This window comes from Anabrus simplex, chromosome 1 (assembly GCF_040414725.1).
Source record: "Anabrus simplex isolate iqAnaSimp1 chromosome 1, ASM4041472v1, whole genome shotgun sequence".
In the NCBI taxonomy this organism is placed as follows: domain Eukaryota; kingdom Metazoa; phylum Arthropoda; class Insecta; order Orthoptera; family Tettigoniidae; genus Anabrus; species Anabrus simplex.
In genome coordinates, this window is record NC_090265.1 from 1,520,670,902 (window position 1) to 1,520,693,288 (window position 22,387).

Genomic DNA, 22,387 nt, shown 5'->3' on the forward strand with positions numbered 1-22,387 from the left:
GAACTTTTCTAAGGCGAATAAGACTGCCAACCCTTCGAGCTCATAGATGGAATACTTGGCTTCTTGAACCGATAGAGTCCTAGATGCATAGGCGATGGGACGCCTCCCTAGTTCAGTCTCTTGAAGAAGGACTGCAGCTACAGCTGACGACGACGCGTCCGTTTGGACGATGAATTTCTTCGAGAAATCAGGCATAGCAAGTACAGGGGCATTACAGAGAGCTAATTTAAGATCTTCGAAAGCGGCTTGTTGAGAAGGTCCCCACTCGAATTTGATGCCTTTCCTACGAAGAAGGTTTAAGGGCGCCGCTCTATTAGCGAAGTTAGGAATAAACTTCCTGAAGAAATTCACCATACCAATGAATCTAGCGATACCTTTGATGTCCTTAGGAGGTTTAAAGTCACGGATGGCCTGTGTTCTAGAATGATCGACTGCTACACCATCAGGTGACACAATATGCCCTAGGAATGACATAGAGGGCTTAGCAAAGGCAACCTTGGACAACTTAACAGTTAACCCAGCCTTACGAAGGCGATTGAGAACTTCTCGCAAATGATCTAGATGTTCTTCAAAGGTTTCGGAAAATACGACGACATCATCCAAGTAGTGATATAAGTACTCAAATTTGATGTCGGAAAAGACCCTATCTAGTAGCCTAGTGAGCACAGCTGCCCCCGTGGGGAGCCCGAAAGGCACGCGGTTGTATTCATATAAATTCCAGTCCGTGGCAAACGCTGTAAGATGTTTAGACTCTTCGGCAAGGGGAATTTGATTATAGGCCTGATTCAAGTCCAAGATGGTGAAGAACTTGGCCTTACGAAACCATGAGAAGCAAGAATGAAGGTCGGGAAGGGGCACAGATTGCAACACCACCTTCCGATTGAGAGCCCTGTAATCAATGACAGGCCTGAAGCCTCCTTGGGGTTTCGGGACTAGAAAAATAGGCGAAGAATACGCTGACTTAGAGGGCCTAATAATACCATCCTTCAACATCTGATCGATGATTTCTTTCAGAGCCTTCATTTTAGGTGGAGATAGCCTATACGGTGGAAAACGGACAGGAATTGAATCCGTGACCTCAATTTTGTATTCAATAAGGTCAGTAACACCAAGAGTATCAGAGAACACCTCGGGAAACGACTGACACAGTTTCCGAATACTATCAGCCTGCTCCTCAGGTAGATGTCTAAGGTCTAACAACATCTCATCCTGGGTAGGCGAAATAGATGAACATGATACAGAATTACACTTTAACAAGGGAATTCTACAATTGGACGCAAATTTGAATATGCACGACCTACACTGGAGATCGAGCACAAGACCAGTGTGAGAAATGAAGTCCGCTCCCAATATGATGGGGCAAGACAAACGCTTGGCCACAAACAATTTAACTTTCCATGTAAACTTAAAAACACGAATTTTAACCAGTAAGGAACCTAGAATTTCTAATGGAGATGAATTAGCCGAAACGTATTGAACAGGAGAAGAGACATAGTCAGGGAGTTTACAAACAGATTTCAATTTAGAATACCAATCAGCCGAAATAATGGAACAAACACTGCCTGAATCTAAGAGAGCTGTTACAGGCTCGTTATTTAACTCAATCTTAAGAAAAGGAACAGGTGCGGGGGTATCCGCCGCAATCCTAAGACACTCTTTAGGGCATTCAAAAGATGAATTTGAAGGCTGGTCGTTCTCTGCATTTACAACCTGTTTACTAGGGGCTAAGTCTCGGGAAGATGGATTAGTCGGCTCAGCCGACGCCACTAGTCACTTTTTATTATTGGAATAGCTGGAATTTGCACCAGAAGTTGAGCAGGAGGGGGTGCTATTTGAGTTTGGGCAATTCTTGGCGATATGTGAGAAGGCCCCACACTTAAAACAGCCTTGTGATGACCCTACTCCATTCCTTGTCCCACTTGACTTGATCAGAGGACACTTATTCCGCAGATGGTCAGGCGACCCACAAGCATAACATTTACGGGGATTGACTGGTCGGCGAGGTGGAGGCCGAGTGTTACTAAAGGAAGGCGGGGGTTCTTTCGCCACACGCAAGGAATCGGCATACCTAACTCCTTCCGCAGAGACGGCTAATGCTTCCAGTTCAGAGAAGGTTTGCGGGCACGCCGCGAAACACAAATATGACCTGTAGGGTGGTGAAATCCCTTCAACAATAGCTTGCACGATCTGATCCTCAGGGAAGTGGAGAGCAAACACCCTAGTATAAAACTTAATATCTTGGATGAAGTCTGCCAGGTTTTCATCCAAGCGCTGTACCCGATAATAGTATTTCTGAATAAGGGAGGACCTGGCCCTAGCCGGGATGAAGTTAGCTAGCAAATGGGCATGGAAATCCTCAATAGAAGATTGCTCGGCAATGGCTCTAACTATCTTGTCAGATAGAACACCAATAGCATAAGGATAGATAATTTGCAAAATTTGACATGGGGAAAGAGAAAACACAAGGGCATGATCCTGAAATTCCACTAGAAATCTTAAAAATGAAATTACGTCACTGGTGGTATTAACGGAAAACTTGGATATACCTCTGAGCAACATTGCCAATGGATGAGGCAAGCTACTGAACCCAGGTGACATAGTCGTTAAAGGTTTCAAGGGCAAGGAAGTTAATTCAGAGCGGATGTTACTCAATGACGCACGGCGTTCAGATTCGTTGTTCGATGGGGCAGAGATAGTTTGAGCAGCAACGGTTATCCTATTGACTTCTCCCTGAGGAGGCTCTTCCTCGTTACCTACATTCACCGTGGCGGGTTGATCAGTTTTGGGAGGAACATCGCCGGTTAGCAATTGAGTAACCTTATTAGACAATTCAGAAATAGTTTCAAGGAGCGTATTAGCTTGCTTCCTCTGAACGTCATTCACCTTTAGAGACAATAGATCATTAACTCTATTTGCAAAGTGATACAGCCTGCCTTGCACACGCTTAATTTGATTAGGAGATGGATCGTTTTCATCAAAAAAGCTGACTACCGATGCTAGCCCAGTAATATTCTCGACAATCGTGGAAAGAGAGTCGTCAATTTCTTTCTCTCCCAAATTGGGGATGGAAATGGGCAAATCAAGGGACTCTCTAAGCTTGTTAGTGTCTATTGCAACCGTGCCTCCAGATTGAACGTTTCTGATAGTTAACTCATATATCAACTCCTCTTTGCGCAAGTAGTTAAGGAGGAGAACATCGCGAGGGCCGGGCATGATGACAGAACAATTTAGAAAAACTCAAAAAATTCCAGCAACTGAGAAAATTGTTAGAGTTCGAATCAAAGCAATATTTAGCCGTCAAAAGGGGCTAAATTGAGACCCATTCAACCACGCTCTGCTACCACTTGTTACCGAGTTTTTGTGGTAGTTAAGCATGAAAGAAGGTGCTGGGTGGTGAATAGGTCTCAAGCTACTAAAGAGAAATTAAATTTTAAAATTTAACAAGGTTATATTTTCTTTTCAAAATTAGGTAACAACAAATAGAACAGGTACTTAGTAGCCGAAATACAACTTGAAATGTGCAATTACAGGGATTAAAGAATTTGGGCTTCGAGCCCTGAAAACACAATTCTTGAGCAACTAGCTCAACTTTACGATATACCAATTTCAACAAAAGGGGCAGAAGACCCCACTCAAACCCTGGAGCCCTTGCTCCAAATTACACAGCAAAGCCTCCTCGAGGCATACAACTCTCAGTTTTAGAAAAGAGCCACTCGCTCTTAAAGTTAAGCCTCTCCCAGGCCACACCAAACTCAACTTTCAAGTTGTCCTCAAAGGACATATACACAGGGGTAAAATACCCAACCTACTGAGGTCTATTAGGTGAGAAACGATTAATACATGACCTCTAAAATACAACTTGAGAGGAGGCGAACTTGCACTCCTAATACACTTTGCATTTAAAACCTAATCTGGCTCTGGGCCACTAACGCAAGGGCTAATCCCATACTACAGAGGTGACTTAGAGAAGAACACTTTACATTACATAAACGAAGAAAAGTTTGAGAAAATAAGTTCACCTCAAAACAAATGTGAGTGGGAGCTCGAGAGGGTTAGCACTCTCTATCCCAATATGTAGCTTTACAAGAAAAAGAAGAAAAGAGTAGTTACATTTTAGGAAAAGGTTACATGATGGAAAAGCTTCGAACCCGCCGCGAGTGTTAAACTGCCGACCTAGCAAGAAAAGAAGTTATTAAAAGGCCATTACCTGGTGTTGAACGGCTGAAGAAGAAAGAGGCGCTTCCCGCCTCCTGCTATGTACTTAATACACTGAAAGATGGAACAGAAGTGGCCCGGAGACCCCAAAATCAGCAGTTTATATCCTCTCGCGGAAGATTCTAGGCGTTAGGGGAAATAAAACACCCTCCCTCAAAGTTTTTATTGGTTCGGGAAAAGAAACCCCTACATAGAGGAAAAAGAAACACATTATTGGTGGAAAATTAATTAAAGAAATTCGGGATTGGCTAGATCCAAACTAAGGGGAAAAAGAGGGGAATACAGCCAACTTAAACGATAACAGAAAGAAATTTAACAAGAAACAAACTTTTGAAATAAAAATTTCTCCAACAAAATAGTTCTTTGACTCCGCACTAGGTCGCACTATTGTTGATCTTCAGTAGTGTCCTCTAGAAGAGAAAGTTCACACTTCTTACTTCAAGCGAAACAAAAACACATCAAAAGTGACACAGTTCACAAACTCAAAATTTTCCACGTGGTGACATCTTCTGAGAAAGTAGAGAATTAATAGAATAGATAAAGTTCAACCTTCCTCCAGAAGAGGAGTTTCAACTGGCGCAACTTTTAAATAAACAGAGTAGAGGTGTACCGCCCGGTACAATTATTATTATTATTATTATTATTATTATTATTATTATTATTATTATTATTATTATTATTATTATTATTATTATTATTATTATTATTATTATTATTATTATTATTATTATTATATACACATCTTGTTCTAGTGTGCACAGAACTGTTAAAATGTATAGAGAGGAAAATATTTTCATCAGGGGCCCTAGTTCTGGTGGGAGGAGAAGCACTACTGAGCACAATGATTGTTTTATCATAATACAAATTCTTTGTAATCAACACACAAGAGTTATGGAGGCCAGAAAACATTTACAACAAACATCAGCAATAGGACAGCAAGAAAGATGCTGTATGAAGAGGATTTACAGTTCAAGAGTCCTGCAACAGAACCTCTCCTTGCACATGAGCACCATGCTTCTTGGATGCAATTCACCAATGCCCATTGAAACTGCACTGGAGCTCAGTGCCATCTATGAATTAATCTAGATTCTGTTTAAGAGCACCAGATGGAAGGAAGAGAGTTTGAAGAAGGCCTGGAGAATTTTATTCACCCTGCATTTTCTTTGCGAGGACACCATTCAGTAGAGACTCTGTCGTGATCTGGGGTGGGATTGTCATTGATACACGCAGAGAGCGTACGTTAATCGAGAATGGGAATCTGACAGTCCACCAATACATCCAGGAGAGTTTAGTGGATTACATGATGCCTTTTGCACCTGTCATCAGTGAGAATTTTATCCTGATGCATGACAACGCTCACCAACACATTTCTGCTTGTGTAGTGAGTATGTGGATGATGTTGAAATTGAGTGCATGATGCGGCCTGCTTGTACTCCCAACCTAAACCTGATAGAGCATGTCTGGGATATGCTTGGGGGACATGCTAGGAGTTGTTTCCTTGACATGCTGGCTCAACTTTGGGCTGTGCTTGAGGGCAACACTGGAGCTCATACCACAAAAGGACATTTGAGGTTGCATCCTGAGTGTGCGTGATTGAATCACAGTTGTAACTGTGGTTATCAGTGGTACTACAAGCTACTGAGGCAATGGAAATTTGTTGTAAACAAGTGGACAAGTGGATTACCATACAACAGTGTGATTATTGTATTGAAACTTTTCATGTGGTCTAATTCATTTAAGATACATTGTCATATTGTTGTGATATTTGAATTTTACAAGGTTTCAAATGGCCTAACAATAAATTTTGTCTGAAGTATGTTGTGTGGTCTTTTTTTTTTTTTTTTGCCTTGTCAGTATAGTTTGAGTTTGGTTAAATAATAATGTAGAGAGTATCAAGCCTGTAGATACACATGATTTGATTATAAACATGCTCAAAAAGAGAATTCTCTATATCTCATAATTTTTATAACTCAAATTTATCTCCTGAGGTGATTAGAGATATTCATAGAGATATTCAGGTTTAACTCTATCTGTTCTTTTATAAAAATTCTATAGTGTATAAGGAAAGTCCCTCTGAAGAGAAGTGCTGAAGAAACTTTATTTACTCTCTGAATGATGGTACTGATGGCAGTCAACGTAAAAGTACTATTTAAAAAATTTATGACAATGAAAATAATAATGAGGGTGGTCATTAAAATAATCAAGGTGTGTTATAACTCACTACCGGTACAATTACAATAGGTGGTGGAAGTGCTTTCCTCTGTGTTGGAAGCAGAATTCAACCCTTTTACATTTGTTTGGAAACACTTTTTCTAAATTATCCTCTCAAATAGTTTGGGGATAATTAGTGAATTTTCCCCTTTAGTTCATAGAAAAGATTGCTAAAGATTAATAATACTGTATTTTCATATCTAGAATATAGAACTATAACTTTAATCTGCACTGGAGGGTTGCTTTCATGAGATCTCTGAATCTGTACCAGGTGCCAAAATGTGAGGTAACTGGAGAATTCTTCTATGGTGATTTATTTGCTGTTGAAACGTGTGGCAAAGACAGTCTTGATCTGTGACCCATATACTGGTAGCCTACTAGGAGTCTTATGTCTTCCAAGATGACTGCTGTCCCTCAGATGGTCTGCAGGTATTGAAGAGCCATGTAATCAACATGACAACTTCTCAACACTAATAGTGCCCCAAAGGCTCTCAACGTAGGAGCGTGGGTTGACAGCCACGGGACCCTTAGCTGAATTCTGGCATTGTTTCCACTTACTTATGCCAGGCTCTTCACTTTCATTTATCCTATCCAGACTCCCTTGGTCAATTCTTTTCTTTTCTTTTCTGATCCCGATGGTATAAGGTGTTGAGGCCAATGGAGTCTTTCATTTTCATGCCCTTCACAATCCTTTTCTTTCTTTGGCTAATATCTTCACTTTTTAAAGTGTCGGACCCCTTCCATTTTTTCCTTCTGATTAGTGTTAATAGAGGATGGTTGCCTAGTTATACTTTCTCTTAAAACAATAATCACCACCACTCTCAACACTGTTGCTTGGCTTTCATCACTGGGTTCTGTCTTATATCAGACAGTTCCTCACTCAGTATCAAGATTAAACAAGGAAGGCAGGACTGATGTGGTTTGAGGCATGGTGTGATGCATAAAGGTCAAGCCTTCAGGTGTTCGTTGCTGCCTCATACCACACGATTATCTAGATCAACACATCAATATTTTCCCAGAACACCATCAGTTGCACCTTATAATAATGTGGATAAAAAAAAATTACAATATTTTAGTGGACAAAACCAAAGAGATTGAACCAAATGCTACAAAAATGTCAGTTACCCACAAGATAAACAGTCTATGTAGTTGCTTCCATTTAATCCAATAAATCAAGAGCTGATGCAATTCAAAGTACAAACCATTGTTGCAGTAACATACTATACTTTATTAAACCTCCTGCATGACCAAGATATTCCCAGCCAAGGAATGAACAACATCGAAAATACAGGGGACGAAGTTGTTCATTTGGTAGGTTCATCTTATTTTTGTTACAAATTGAAATGTGCTTTTTTCTACTGCTTGTTGTTTAAAGGGGCCAAACATCTAAGGTCATCGCCCCCCCCCCCCACCGCCTTTTTTCTTTCTTACTGTCAAACATAGAATATACTATTGCATTATGGGCATATTGACTCTAGAATTACAAAGGGTGGGCTAAGATTACCAAATATTTTAATTGCTTTAAAACTGAGCTCTTCCATTTCCATTTGGTTATTTCTTTTGTTACTGACATAATAAGGTGTTTGGAAACACAGGCTGATGAATTTTGAATTATTTTATTCTTATTATTCTTATAAAATAATTCTACAATTAATTATTCATGTTAATTAACATTAACTAAATCATGTGAATGAATATGCATTATTTAATGTTGATGACATTATTTTGCTAGTTAACCTGTTCCTCATTTACAAAGTATTCAAGGAACTGTTTTCTGTTTTGTTTCCTCTCATCAAGAAGCTATTGGTAGTTGCCGCCCTGCAGATCTGTTAAGAGAGTTGTTAATGTCGAACTTGATGAATCGCTCTCTTGTAAATTACAGTAAGAAAGTGATCTTTTATTTAAATAATTGTGCAAGTAACAACATGCCAACATGACAATATTAATATTTTAAATATCAACTGGCAGTCATTATTCTGAATGTGTTCCCAACTGTACACCTTGTTCACAAAAGCCTATAATGAAGTATTTTGCATTTGGTATTCGTCTGTTTCCTATGAATTGGTTTCAATTTTTGTTTTTCTTAAAGCAAAAGATGAAAAGAAATGGTAGATTTCTTCTACTGCCTTTTTGTTTTGTCTCAGTTAGCAGCAATAGTTAATTGTTTAATAATTTCTTATGGAACAATGTATGTCTGATTTCACCTCCATCTGACACTGCATTGTTTGTACCAATGAAGCATATATATATCCACAGTTAGTGTCAACTATTGTCAGTAACACTAAGCTGTTGAAAGAACATGAGCTACTGTAATTAATTTGAAATCACACATGTTGACACAAACAGAGCTACTGAACAACTGAAGCTTGAAGTTAGGAGTGTTCTGACCATCTAGATCCGTTTCGAGGCTTCAGTTGGCATGAAGGTGGCATGAAGCTTGGTGTGAACTGAGGCTTGAATTGACATGAAAAATAACCATCTAAATCGACCTTAAAATCTTGTGGTACCGTAATGTAAGTATTGAACCTGGGGACTTTATATAAGAAACTCTGCTTCTGTACTGAAGGGTTAGGCTGTAAATTTAATTGGTCTCTCTTATTTTACTCCAGTACTACCAAGGCATCAGAGAAATCATTTGTCACAAACCACCCAACAAAGAATTTACATTCCTGACCACGCTTCATGACAATGTACGTCTTGCATGTTTGACTATGTGTTAAATAATTCCATTGCAATATGGGTTTATTCTTATACGATGTGCAGTCTCAAGCAGCTTATTAAAAAAAAATGTTTGGGAATACAGGAACATAAATTATATTCACGTACCTGTGTCAACTGAAACTGAACTCCTAAATCATGCCTAAGCCACATTTTATGAGGTTTATTTCTACTGCGACTATTCTTTACAGTTGTTTTACTGGTGCTGCTAGAACTAGTGTTATTGTTTTGCTTTACTTCCACATGTAAGATTTGAGTTGAATTCCATGGATTCCTCTGACCATTCTTTGATGTTGTATTTTTCTGATTGATATTAGTTGAATTTCTTCTCCCACTACTGTCATGTTGGACTGTTCTTGTTGAGTTCCTTTCTGACTCTCTGTTATTTAATTTTGATCCTATTCTGGTCAGAGCTTCACCCATCTGCTCATATTTATTCTCTCTTCTATGTGTTTTATAACTTTCACTCTTCAACTCTGCTAGAACTAAGTCACTGTCCAGTCCAATATTCAGATAGCGGAATCTGTCTTCCCACGTTACAGTTTCCTGTTGTTCAGGAGCTTTTGTCACTATTAACCATGACATGTAAGTGTTGAAGAGCTTCTTCTGAGAAACCTGGAACAAAATGTCAGTAATGTAATTCTAATCATTGCTTAATTTACCAAAATGTTGCAATTTATCTAAAAAACACAAAAACTATCATTATCAATTTTAATTATGTCATTATCTATAGTTGCCTAATATATATTTTATAACCAGTTGCAGTTACGGCTGGGACTGGGTGAGTTGGCCATGCGGTCAGGGGCATGTGGCTGTGAACTTTCATCCGGGAGATAGTGGGTTTGAATCCCACTGTCGGCAGCCCTGAAGATGGTTTTCTGTGGTTTCCCATTTTCACACCAACCAAATGCTGGGGCTGTACCTTAACTAAGGCCATGGCCGCTTCCTTGCAACTGCTAGGCTGACAGTGGGGTTCGAACCTACTATCTCCCGATTACTGGATACTGGCCACACTTAAGCGCCTGCAGCTATCGAGCTCGGTCGACTAAGTTCGGAATGGTATTTTACACACATGAAACTTAATCCAACCATGGTCAGATGTGGGAGTGAATGTGTTAAGGCAGAAACAGGTTCCAGGAAGGATATTCCAGGGTTCATTAATGAACAAGAGGAGTGTAGAGTATATGTGAAGACTTACAGAAGGCAGAAGTATCCAGTTAGCATTATGTGAAGGTAGTTGGATATAAGGATAATGTCTGGATAGAGGAGGCAACTAATACTGGTGAATTATTGAAATCTACCTATGATAATAAAGATATTTAGTAAAATATGAATTGTGTTATGATCCATATTGGCAAATATTCACAATTTTAAGAATTAAAAGAAGGTCCAACTATTCAATCCCCCTCTTAAAACAATAATCACCACCACCACCTATTCAATACAAATTAATATTTTATGTTATATTTATATTGCATACACAATGGGACCGGTTTCAACCCTTGAAAGGTCATCCTCAGCCATTATAACTTAAATTGACAATTCATACACAGTAGTAGGAATAGAACCTCTATACTTAAAATGTACACTTTAAAAAACTATGGACTATATTATAAATTTACAGAATAAAAATGTGATTTACTCAGTCTTAACTACTAGAATTTGTCAATTCAACAGTCCACTTGTTTAAGTTTACATCAAGTTTGACATCACTAATTTTGCAATAAACAAATAATCTAAGAATCATCAGTCCTATGTTATAAACACACATAGGCCTACACATATATGCTTAAAATTGTTTAAAAATTAGGTCTATGAACTATTGTAGGGTTTCCCAAACTTTTGTGTCTGAGGCCCCCTTAGCATATTGCATGCATGTCCAAGGACCCCTTAGCCACAGAACATAATACTGCATTCAGTGAACAAAAAGCAGAATTTTGTAATGTTACCATTTCCGGTATAATTTAGAGCTAATATTTACTTTCCTTTAAAGTTATTTTAACTTAAGCCAGGCTGAGTGGCTCAGATGGTTGATGCGCTGGCCTTCTGACCCTAACTTGGCAGGTTCGATCCTGGCTCAGTCCGGTAGTATTTGAAGGTGCTCAAACACATCAGCCTCATGTTGGTAGATTTATTAGCTTGTAAAAGAACTCCTGCAGGACTAAATTCTGGCACCCCTGCATCTCCAAAAAATATGTAAAAGTAGTTAGTGGGGCATAAAACCAATAACATTATTATTAACTTGGTTTTCATAGAGACCTTTTTCTGCAAATAACTTCAGTCTTTGTGGGTGAGGTTAACTTCCGAAAGTAACCGGGGGAACCTGACCCCTACAGAGTGCGTCCCCAGGTGGCAGACAGGGGGACCCTACAGTATGTAGGGCTGGTTGATATACCCAATACAACCTGCGGACCAACAGGTAGCCCAATTCCTGGGGGCTTTAAAATACTGGGACACCCTCTCTCCAGGGTCCTTGCCCTGGGTTATGGGTGAAGTCCTGAACGGCATCTATGACGAAGAAGATGAACTTTGGTATGGTGGAGATAGTGGAAGGTGTAAACCCGTAGTGTCTGTATTCCAGAGGAGTGGCTACGAAAGGTGTCTGTCTCCATGTTAGGGGTGGCCTAATTTTGAACATAGCAGTAGGTATAAAATGCCTTTGGTGTGGCGAGTCCATCATAACAATAGCCTATATGGATAAAGCAGATATGGTGCCTCGGGAAAGCTTAGGGCATCCCCTGCTAAAAACAATGCGCAGCTCTTTGGGTGCTGGGGATACTGTGAGAAGTGGGCAACCAGCACCAAACTAAATCAACTGTGACAGTAAATCTCCTGACACTGACGGGAAAGACAGAAGAACTGGTTGACTTCATGAAAGAAAAAGATATAGCCATACTTGGACTGTGTCCAACCAAGAAGAGGGGTACGGGAGAGATTTCTCTGAAAGAAGAATACAGGCTGTATTACAGCAAAGAACCTGAAGCAAAAAACGGAGTGGCTATCGTACTTAGAGAAGAAATCCAAGATTATGTGAAATCTACAAAATGTATCAGTGATAGGTTGATGGTGATGAGACTCCAGTTTGGAAATGGCATGAAAGATCTACTTTAGGTGTATGCCCCACAAATGGGTTGCATATATGAACATCTAGAGGACTTTTTAGAGAAAGAGGAGAGACAGATAGGAGATAAGGAAGTACTATTGATTGGATATCTAAATGCACAAGTTGGAATAGAAAGACAAGGAAAGGAAGATGTTGTAGGGCCCTTTCAATATGGAAATGTAAATCCAGAAGGTGAGTTGTTGCTGGATTTTTTCATGAGGAACCAAATGATTGTTGGAAACACCTGTTTTAGGAAGGAGAACAGTCAGAAGATTACAAGGTATGGTTAGGGAGACAGGCAAACAAAGACAATGATTGATTATTTAATTATCAAGAAAGAACACTGGTAGAACCTTTTAGATGTTACAGCCATACATGAAGAATCCTTTGGTGGAAATTGTAGAGTTGTGATAGGAAAACTGAAAGTGGAAAAGATTGAAAAAAAACCATTAAGAAGAGAATTAAAGTATATTAGTTGAAAGAGAAGAGCATATAAGAAGAATTTCAAAGGGAAATAATACCCTTGGTACCCAGGACGGAGATGGGGAATGTTGAAGATGAATGGAAACTATTAAGGAAGCACTGGTTGGATTGGCAGAAAAGGTATGTTGTAGAACATCAGGAAATGTGAAAGACAAAGAGACACACACTGGTGGAATGATAGGGTAAATATTGAAGTGAAGGAAAAAGCAAATAAGCATGGAAAAATTTAAGACTGAAGAAAGTAGAAGAAAATATGTGTAGGCCAAGAAAGTAGTGGAGGAGGAAAAGGGGAAAAGCTGGGCCTTATTCACACAGAAATTGAGAGATGATATGCAGGGCAGCAAGAAATTATTTTATGGTATCTTAAGAAACAAAAAGAGAGATCAATAAACACCATATTTGTGAAGGATGAAGGTGGCATAATATTAAGTAAACCAGAAGAAATAAGTAGATGGAGAGAGTATTTTCAGAAGTTGCTGAACATGAGAACTAATGACAGTCATTCAATGGACAACCAGGAAAGGCAATTAGTTGATGAAGAAATTACAATGAATGAAATTGAAATGGTAGTAAGAAAGATGAAAAATGGAAAAACTGCTGGAATAGATGAAATTTCAGTGGAGATGATAAAGGCAGTTGGAGCTGTAGGCCTGCAGTGGATATGTCAAGTTCTCAGGATTGTCTGGGAGAATAAGGAGGTCCCTGAGGATTGGCAAAAGAAATAATCATTCCAATTTTCAAGAAAAGTGATAAGAAAGTATTGAAGATCTACAGGGGAATTACTCTGATATCCCATGTTGCTAAGATAATGGAGAGGATACTGGAAAGTAGGATAAGGTTGAGGGTTGAAAATCAGTTTGGTTTAGAAGTGGAAGGTCAACAATAGAGCCCATTTTCTTTATGAGACAACTAATGGAAAATAATGGGAATATGGGAATGATATGGTGATGACATTCATAGACATTGAAAAGGACTAAAGTTTGGGACAGTCTGGTGCAAAAAGGAATTGGACAGGGATTAATAAAAATGATCATGGCAATGTACAAGGAATGTTGTAATTGCGTACAAACACAAGTTGGCAGGACAAATTGGTTCAAAATCACCAGTGGGCTGAGACACGGAAGTGTTCTATCACCAATCCTGTTTACAATAGTAATGGATGACATAATGAGAAAAGTAAAAGCAGCATACAGAGAAAGAGGAATGAACATGTTGTTATTTGCAGATGATATTGTGATTTTGGGAGAAGAGGACATGAATGTTCAAGAACAGTTGGATGTGGTGAATGGGAAGATCGAAGAATATGGATTGAAAATAAGTGTAGAAAAGAGTAAAACTCTTGTTATGACTAGAGGGGAGAAAGAAGGGAAAGGTCAGATTAGACTTGCAGACAACCCCTGGAAGTAGTGGAGACATTCAAATTCCTGGGGAATGAATTAATGGAGAATGCTCGACTGGATGCTGAAAGTAGTAAGAAGATTCAAGCTGGGAACTGTTTCTTTCATAGTGTAAGAAACATGTTAGAGGACAAAGATGTGCAAATGGAAGCAAAGGAAACTATGTACAAGATGTATTATGTACTTGTAACAATGTACGGAGCATAAACTTGGACAGTGACAAAGAAGGATGAGTCAAATACAGGCAGCCGAAATGAAGTTCTTGAGGAGTATGATACAGAAGAGTAGAAGAGAGAAAATAAGGAATGAGAAAATCCGGGAAGAAATTGGAGTGGAAGAAATGAATGATAGAATAGAGAAGAGCCGACTAAGATGGTTTGGGCACATAAAGTGAATGATTGATGAAAGAATGCCAAGAAAGGTGATGGAAATGCAAATGCAAGGAAGGAGAGGCCACGGACAACCATGATTGGGATGGAAGGAATGCAATCCAATGCAGCATTAGAGAAAGACACCCGGACTGGGACACAGTGTTGGAGGAGGAGTAATGGAAAGACCAAAGAAAGTAGAGAGGAACCATATTTGCCCCTGCCCGGCTACAGCTGGATAATGGGAAATGATGATGATGATGATGACATAAAGACTTTATATATGCATGAAAATCATAAAACACCGGGCGAGTTGGCCGTGCGCGTAGAGGCGCGCGGCTGTGAGCTTGCATCCGGGAGATAGTAGGTTCGAATCCCACTATCGGCAGCCCTGAAGATGGTTTTCCGTGGTTTCCCATTTTCACACCAGGCAAATGCTGGGGCTGTACCTTAATTAAGGCCACGGCCGCTTCCTTCCAGCTCCTAGGCCTTTCCTATCCCATCGTCGCCATAAGACCTTTCTGTGTCGGTGCGACGTAAAGCCCCTAGCAAAAAAAAAAAAAAAATCATAAAACAATGTGACACTTGGCTAATAATTACAACAGTCTGGATCTGCAAACTTACTTGAAAAATTAACTTGGTGCGGTTGTTGGATCAGTGAAACAGATGGTTCTGTTTTCCAAGCATAGTCACTCGAGCCAAAGATCAGCCTCTACATTAGCTCTGTTTCTGTATTTTGTTTTCATTTGTGTGAGAGCAGAAAAGGTACATTCACACAGGTATGTTGTCATGAAAGGCATTAAATGCAGTATTTTCTTTCTTGAGATTGTAGGGTATAGGCGATGTCATGGATCCAAAAGTTGATCAGAGACATGGAGTTGTGATACAGAGTCTTCAAATGGGATTCACAAGATACTTCGGCTAGTTGATCTACCTCAAGGGAAGAAGGTTCATGTTTAGTTTCCAAGAAGAGATTTCTGATCAATGAGATTTTCTCAACTAGAGGTGGAAAACATTGCCTGAGTGGTTACTAAATTCTGGTTTATATAGCCTATATAGTAATGTGGATGTCAGAACTTAAGCATTCTGAGCAGCAGCCAATAAGCACTAGAGTGTTGTCAAGGCTGTTTCACAAGCGACTGGCCTGGCCTCTGCCACTGCCAATACTCAGCACTTGATCAGTGGAGATGGTAGCTTAGGGTTTAGCAAATTAAAGTCTGGCTTTATGGCTAAAGTGACAGAATGTATGGCTTTGGTCCGAAGACTCTGGTTTAATTCTCAGGATTTTAACCCTCTTGTCCTCTTAATTCCTATGGATTAGGGAATGGGTTATCGGAGCAGGCGGCAAGTTTCTACGAAGAGGATATTCAAAACTTAGTTGTAAGGTTGATAAATGTTTAAACAAACTTGGTGAGTATGTTGAAAAATAGAGTAAAGTATGTAGAATCTGCAAACAAATATGGTGTTGGAAAATCGTCTTTCGTTGCGTAGTTATTTTCAAACGGCCCTTACTTAAAAAACACGCCTCTAAGTTTCGTTGCGCTTTTCCATAACTTTTGTATAGTGCTGCTCTCTTCAACAAAACTAATTTCGCATATATTTTTTTTTAACTGAAGCTTTGATTAGAATTGTGCCTTTTATCTGCTTTATAAATGTTATTCAAATCGTCGTACCCATGCGTGTTCCATACGTTCCTTTCTTTAGGAAAAGAAAATGCAGGGTCAACAATACATTCTATTAACACTACGCGCCTGGTGAAAAGAGGTTTCGGATGTGCGATCATTTGGGTCGCATCCTCACGGGAATACGGCAGCCTACATTTCGATCAAGCTGCACACACAGCACTACTAACGCGGGGAACCCGCCAAGTGTACCAACTCGATTTGCCAGAAACTTCACTCACTGAAAGAGGGGTCGAAATAAGCGAACACATGTTTCGGCTTATCCGTAGATACTCGATCGTTTCGGAGAAAATTACGGTCGAAGTTTCCGACGTGCTTTAGGTGCCTGTTAGCGCGCAGAAAATCTAACCAACGCGGAACGTAGCGGCTTTCGCGGCGGCTTCACACGTTTTCGCCCCGTGTTCAAATCCCGATGAGCTGTGTTTTTTCTTTCTTTTATTTCATTTATTTACTTTTGTCCATTGACGATTACTACACGAATGGTTTTGTTCAATGTATTTTGAAATACCGTTGTCTCTTTTCGCCTATTAATGTTCCGCCTGGTAAATGAATTTTAAAACATCAATTATTCCACACTCATCGCACAGCAAAGGGATATCACGACTAGACGCGACGCAACAAAATTCTACGCATTGATTCATAATCAATTGCAAGCGCTAGTTTTTGGGAAAATGATCCATTATGCAAGGTTTGTCGCAAACTTTTAGCCAGCACGTCAAATCTTTAGTAATGTTAACGACGTCTCTTTATCGAGTGACATTCCCAACCAGAACTGTAACTGTGACAAATCTGCCTTCGCGCGGTCTTCGTGGTGTGCGAAATTTCTATGTTTCGAATGTTTCTACGATCGGTATCATCCGAGGGAATGCACCGTATTTCCCTCCTGCAGGTATCCACTAACTTGATAAGAAACATTCGTCAGTGGACATAAGTAGATAAATCAATCAATCAATCAATCAATCAATCAATCAATCAATCAATCAATCAATCAATCAATCAATCAATCAATCAATCAATCAATCAATCAATCAATCAATCAATCAATCAATCAATCAATCAATCAATCAATCAATCAATCAATCAATCAATCAATCAATCAATCAAACAAACAAACAAACAAACAAACAAACAAACAAACAAACAAACGAACGAACGAACAAACACAAACCCACAATTCGTCGTGATTTGAACACGGGGTGCAAAATTTTGAAGTAACCGCTTCGGTTAAACTTGTTACGCTCTAAAAGGCACGTGAAACACGTCGAAAACTTCGACCATCATTTTCTCGGAAACGGTCGAGTGTCTACGGATAAGCCGAAACATGTGCTCGCTTATTTTGACCCCCCTTTCGCTGAGCGAAGTTTCTGGGAAATCGGGTTGTTACACTTGGCGGGTTCCCCTCGTACGTCTGCGTTTATACTGTAGTGGTGCGGAGAGGAGCGTGGAGAGAAGAGAAAAGCGGAGAGTGCTTAGTGTTTACTCTTTACAGAAGAGCGGTGCTGTGCACAGATGAGAAGGGACTGTCCAACGTCATAAATCGACTTTACTGAATCTAATCGCAGATTATACAGTGTGTTGTCAAGATATCTGTCAAAAGGCTAGGAAAACAACAGATAGGGAATCTGCCACCTGGACGACTGCCCAAATTCAGATCAGTAGTGATTGATTTATTGATTGAAGTATCTTAAATTGACATGTCTATAAAGTAGTAATGTGGCTAAATATTAATATATGGGTATATATACCCTATATATTCAGCCAGAAATTCAAGGCGACAGAATGTTCATCCTATTTATACGGATAGGCCAGGAAACGGGGAATTTAGTCGTTTATACGAGGAGTTGCGTTTACATCTAGATACATTTCGGCAGTATTTTAGGATGTCTATTCCAACATTCGATTATATGCAGCTTGTCAGTTAAAGACTACGAGTCAATTGGTCAAATTTCGTCCGCAGTCCAATTACTGTGGAGCAACGCTTAGTTGTTACTTTGAGGTAAGTTATAAGCTAAGGCTGAGGGTAAGGTTGAGGAGGACGAGGATAAAGAGGCTCAGACTTAGGAGGAGGAGGAGGCTAAGGCTAAGGATGAGGATGAGGAGGGTCGCCGAACCCCATCAGGGTATGGAACGAAAACATTTTAGTACCTAGTCAATATTGTATTACAGAATCTTACATAACTCGTTTCCTATTGCAGGAGAGGAGCTATAAGCCGAGATGTAATCTGGTTGTTTTATTTAAGTCCATTTATGTTGTGCGTTTAGAAAATTTCATAGCAAATAATATGCAGGCAAGGTAATTCCCCGAATCACAGGGATGACATAACGAGGAATGTCGAACGAAGAACTGACTATAGAACCTTCATGGAAGTAATTGCTCTTTTTCTTCCGACCTTTTTGCTAGAGAATGCACGATGAAGGTCAAAGAACAATTTTTCTCTCATTCAAACTTCTCACTTTAAATGTCGTGACCATGCAATTAATTAACCTTGTGAAGATCACTGCTTGGAGCTCGAGAGTGTTCTTACAGGATAACTTTCTATGTTTTCTACGTAACGTTTTAAATTCATTTATTTCAGACGTCAGCTTCACAGATAATTCACTTCTCACTGATATATCAAGTATTCAAACCCTAAACTTGTTAACATACTATAGTACATTGCTCACTTTCATTAAGGAAGTCAACAGAACGCTGGTCATGCCACATGTTGCCATTTGTTGCACAGATGAAAGTCACCCGGCATTCAAGCAAATGATTTGGTGTTGCTAACCGTTGAATAGGCAAGTCCGATAACACTAACAACGTGTGCCAAACATAATATCCTTTAATATGAACCCTCAGTTGGGGCTTTATAAAGTTAAGTACAGAATACGGCGCAATGTAAAAAAATTGGGAAGCTCGTAGGGCAGTTCGAAATTTATATATATACGTTATTATATACAGTGTGAATCTTATGCCCCTTTGAATTTTACATTTTCGACCACCCTTCAAACGTCAAGAGCACGGAAGGTCTAAATTCCTCTGCCTACCTCTGATACTGTACCATTGTTCCATGGCATTGAGTTGAACTTGATTTACAGTTTCAGATAAGGATAAATGTTTCCACCTATTCAATACAATAAAGATGAAAGTCACCCGGCATGATTTAGTGTACTGAATAGGTGGAAACATTTATCCTTATCTGAAACTGTAAATTTCGATTCAATACAGACCAGAATGAAATTCTTGACATTAAATTGAACTTGATAACAAATAATGTTATCGGCTTTACGTCCCACTAACAACTCTTACGGTTTTCCGAGACGCCGAGGTGCCGGAATTTTGTCCCGCAGGAGATCTTTTCCGTGCCATTAAATTTACCGACACGAAGCTGCCGACTGAGCCAGGATCGACCCTGGCAAGTTGGGGTCAGAAGGCCAGCACCGCAACCGTCTGAGCCACTCAGCCAGGCTAGAATTGAACTTGCAAAAGGAAACTAGCTTTTAAGGTTAGATAACGTCAGGTGACGTCATCACAGCACGATGGTTGTAGAAACATGTATGCATTCCGGTGGTTACAAAATATCAAAAGATAATGTTAACGGATCGTGCCAAATGATATGACAGCTAGGCTATATACAGGCTTAATCACCTAAGATGTTACACGGAAATAACGTCTAAACCATTAAAGATATCGATATTCTGTTTTCATATTCGTAATTGATACCCCGAGACTTGTAAAAGTATGTACTACGCATTCTCATGGGGTGATTAATGACCGATTTTTTTTTTTTGCTAGTGGCTTTACGTCGCACCGACACAGATAGGTCTTATGGCGACGATGGGATAGGAAAGGACTAGGAGTGGTAAGGAAGCGGCCGTGGCCTTAATTAAGGTACAGCCCCAGCATTTGCCTGGTGCGAAAATGGGAAACCTCGGAAAACCATCTTCAGGGCTGCCGACCGTGGGATTCGAACCCACTATCTCTCGGATGCAAACTCACAGCCGCGCGCCCCTAACCGCACGGCCAACTCGCCCATTTAATGACCGAGATATTAATACTAAGTCCATATTTTCAAATGGAACGCCACCAATTCATACAGCTGGCCTAATGGTTCAACTGCGTACAAGTTCAAATATGTAAGCATTTTCAAAATCGGACAGTTACTTTTTTGATATCAATATGAACGGCATGCGCGGTTTTCAGACAGCATGCAATCGGGCAAGGACATATTGACGCGAAAGCAGTTTCCTGGGTGTGATTCCAGTCATAGAATGGATACCGGGCATGTAAGCATATTGTATACATGTGACGGGCTCGCAAAGTGTGCATGACAGGCGAACTCATTACAGGGCAGGGAGGGTTGATAATTTTAAAAGGAATAAAATATTTACTTTGACTTCAAAGGAACATAACAAAAGCTATAATTGTCACTGGCAGTGGCGGTTTCTGGTATAGCGCAATGGAGCAATGAACCTCCAGTTTATATCAAATTGTACTCAACTACGTAATTTTCATAACTTCCTTGTCAATCTCGAAGCTCTTGCTAAGTCCCTCTATCTGTAATATACTCGTACTGGCTTTCAATTCATGTGAGCTGCGCAAGGTCTGTGGCTGGATACTTGTCTGGAATGAACCCCCTTGCAAAGGCGATCTCTCCGTCCGTACATAGGCGAAGGGAGTAGCGAGGTGCGGGGGGACGAAAGTCAGCACTAAGGCAAGACCAGGATATCGCAGAAACGGATCTCTGTTCTTTACGCATGCGCAATAAGCCACTGTCTCAAGACTAGCTAGTCGTGTTGTTGGGGTTGGGGTATGTGCCTGCCATCTGTTGGCCTTACGGGAATTTGACTAGGCAACAGAGAATAGTGCACGTAACTAGCGCTAGCGTTGAAAAGCATCGTTACTACCAAAAGTCACATTAAACTGCCAAATTCCAATTAATATCTTGTCCCAAATACATCATTACTTACTAAACATCTATTCATTTGCCTTCTTTGGAATAATTACCTTTTGGAGAGAAAACTCAAAAATCATTGAGGCAAAGAATAGCGGCAAGGTAATACCAATGAAAATATTTAAATATAGTTGTTACTATTCCCATGACATCGGAAGCAGAAAGGTGTTTCTCTACCCTGAAGAGAATAAAGACTTTCTAGCGCAGCACAATGACCGAGGATAGACTTATTGCTCTTGCTATGTTGTCAATTGAAAGTTCCCATGTTCAACACTAGGATTGGTACCTTTGAAATAGGCCACGACCGACGTCCTTTTCAAATCCTTCCCATTCCTATTCGTGGGGAAAGACGCCAAACTGAGCGCAACCTGTTACACATGGATTTCAGAACAAAACAAAATAAAAATACACTTTAATCTCCCTTCCCCGTTGTGTGTTTACCAGTCATACAATAACTTTGCAGACCCAGGGTATGTTACGGTGCATCACATTATGTTTACGATAGTTTACAGTACATACCTGGTATCCATTCTGTGGCTGGAATCAATGCCAGGAAACAGCTTGCGTGCCAATACGTCCTTGACCGACCACACGCTGTCTGATGCGGCACGCAAAAGCCCAAAAGTGGTTTTCATTGATATCTCAAAATGTAACAATCCGATTTTGAAACTACTTGCATATTTGAACTTGTATGCAGTTGAACTTTTAGGCCAGCTGTATGTATTTGTGTCGTTCTATTTAAAAGATCTGGAGTTAGTATCAATATCTCAGTTTTTAATCATCTCATGAGAATAAGTAGCACATTATTTTACAAACCTCTGGGTATCATTTACGAATATGAAAACAGAATACCGATATCTTTAATAGTTTAGACGTTATTTGCGTGTAACATCTTAGGGGAATAACCCTGTATATAAAAGAACATATGCCTTTGCTGGTGGGACCTAGTGTTTACAGTGCACTAAGTCTTCTGGTATGGGCTAGAGCAATTTTGTTACTTTCATTGATCTGTCTCTGTCTTATCCTTGGCTTTGACAAAATGAAAGTGACTGAGGTATGAGCGATGCTAGTAATGCCATTCCTTACGCAGCCAGTCCCTGCTATGAATGGTGTGAAAATATTGCTCATAGGGTCGGTTGGTGCATGCATTTCAGTGGGCTTTGCAGACTGATATGTAATAGCAACTTCTGGCTCGGTGAGGAAAGCAACGGGAAACTACCTCACTCCTCATTTCCCTAGTACGCCTCTTCAGTGATGCCTAGGCCATCTATGACAG

At 39.9% G+C, this 22,387-nt stretch overlaps 1 protein-coding gene across 1 annotated transcript in view; it reads right to left on the minus strand.

The window, feature by feature from the left end:
* Positions 1 to 22,387, minus strand: part of LOC136861732 (glutamate receptor ionotropic, kainate glr-3) — a 137,620-nt gene that overhangs the window by 81,779 nt on the left and 33,454 nt on the right. The window contains exon 3 of the mRNA XM_068226180.1: positions 9,253 to 9,759. Coding sequence (XP_068082281.1) covers positions 9,253 to 9,759 — 507 coding nt within the window. The remainder of the gene's footprint in view (positions 1 to 9,252; positions 9,760 to 22,387) is intronic.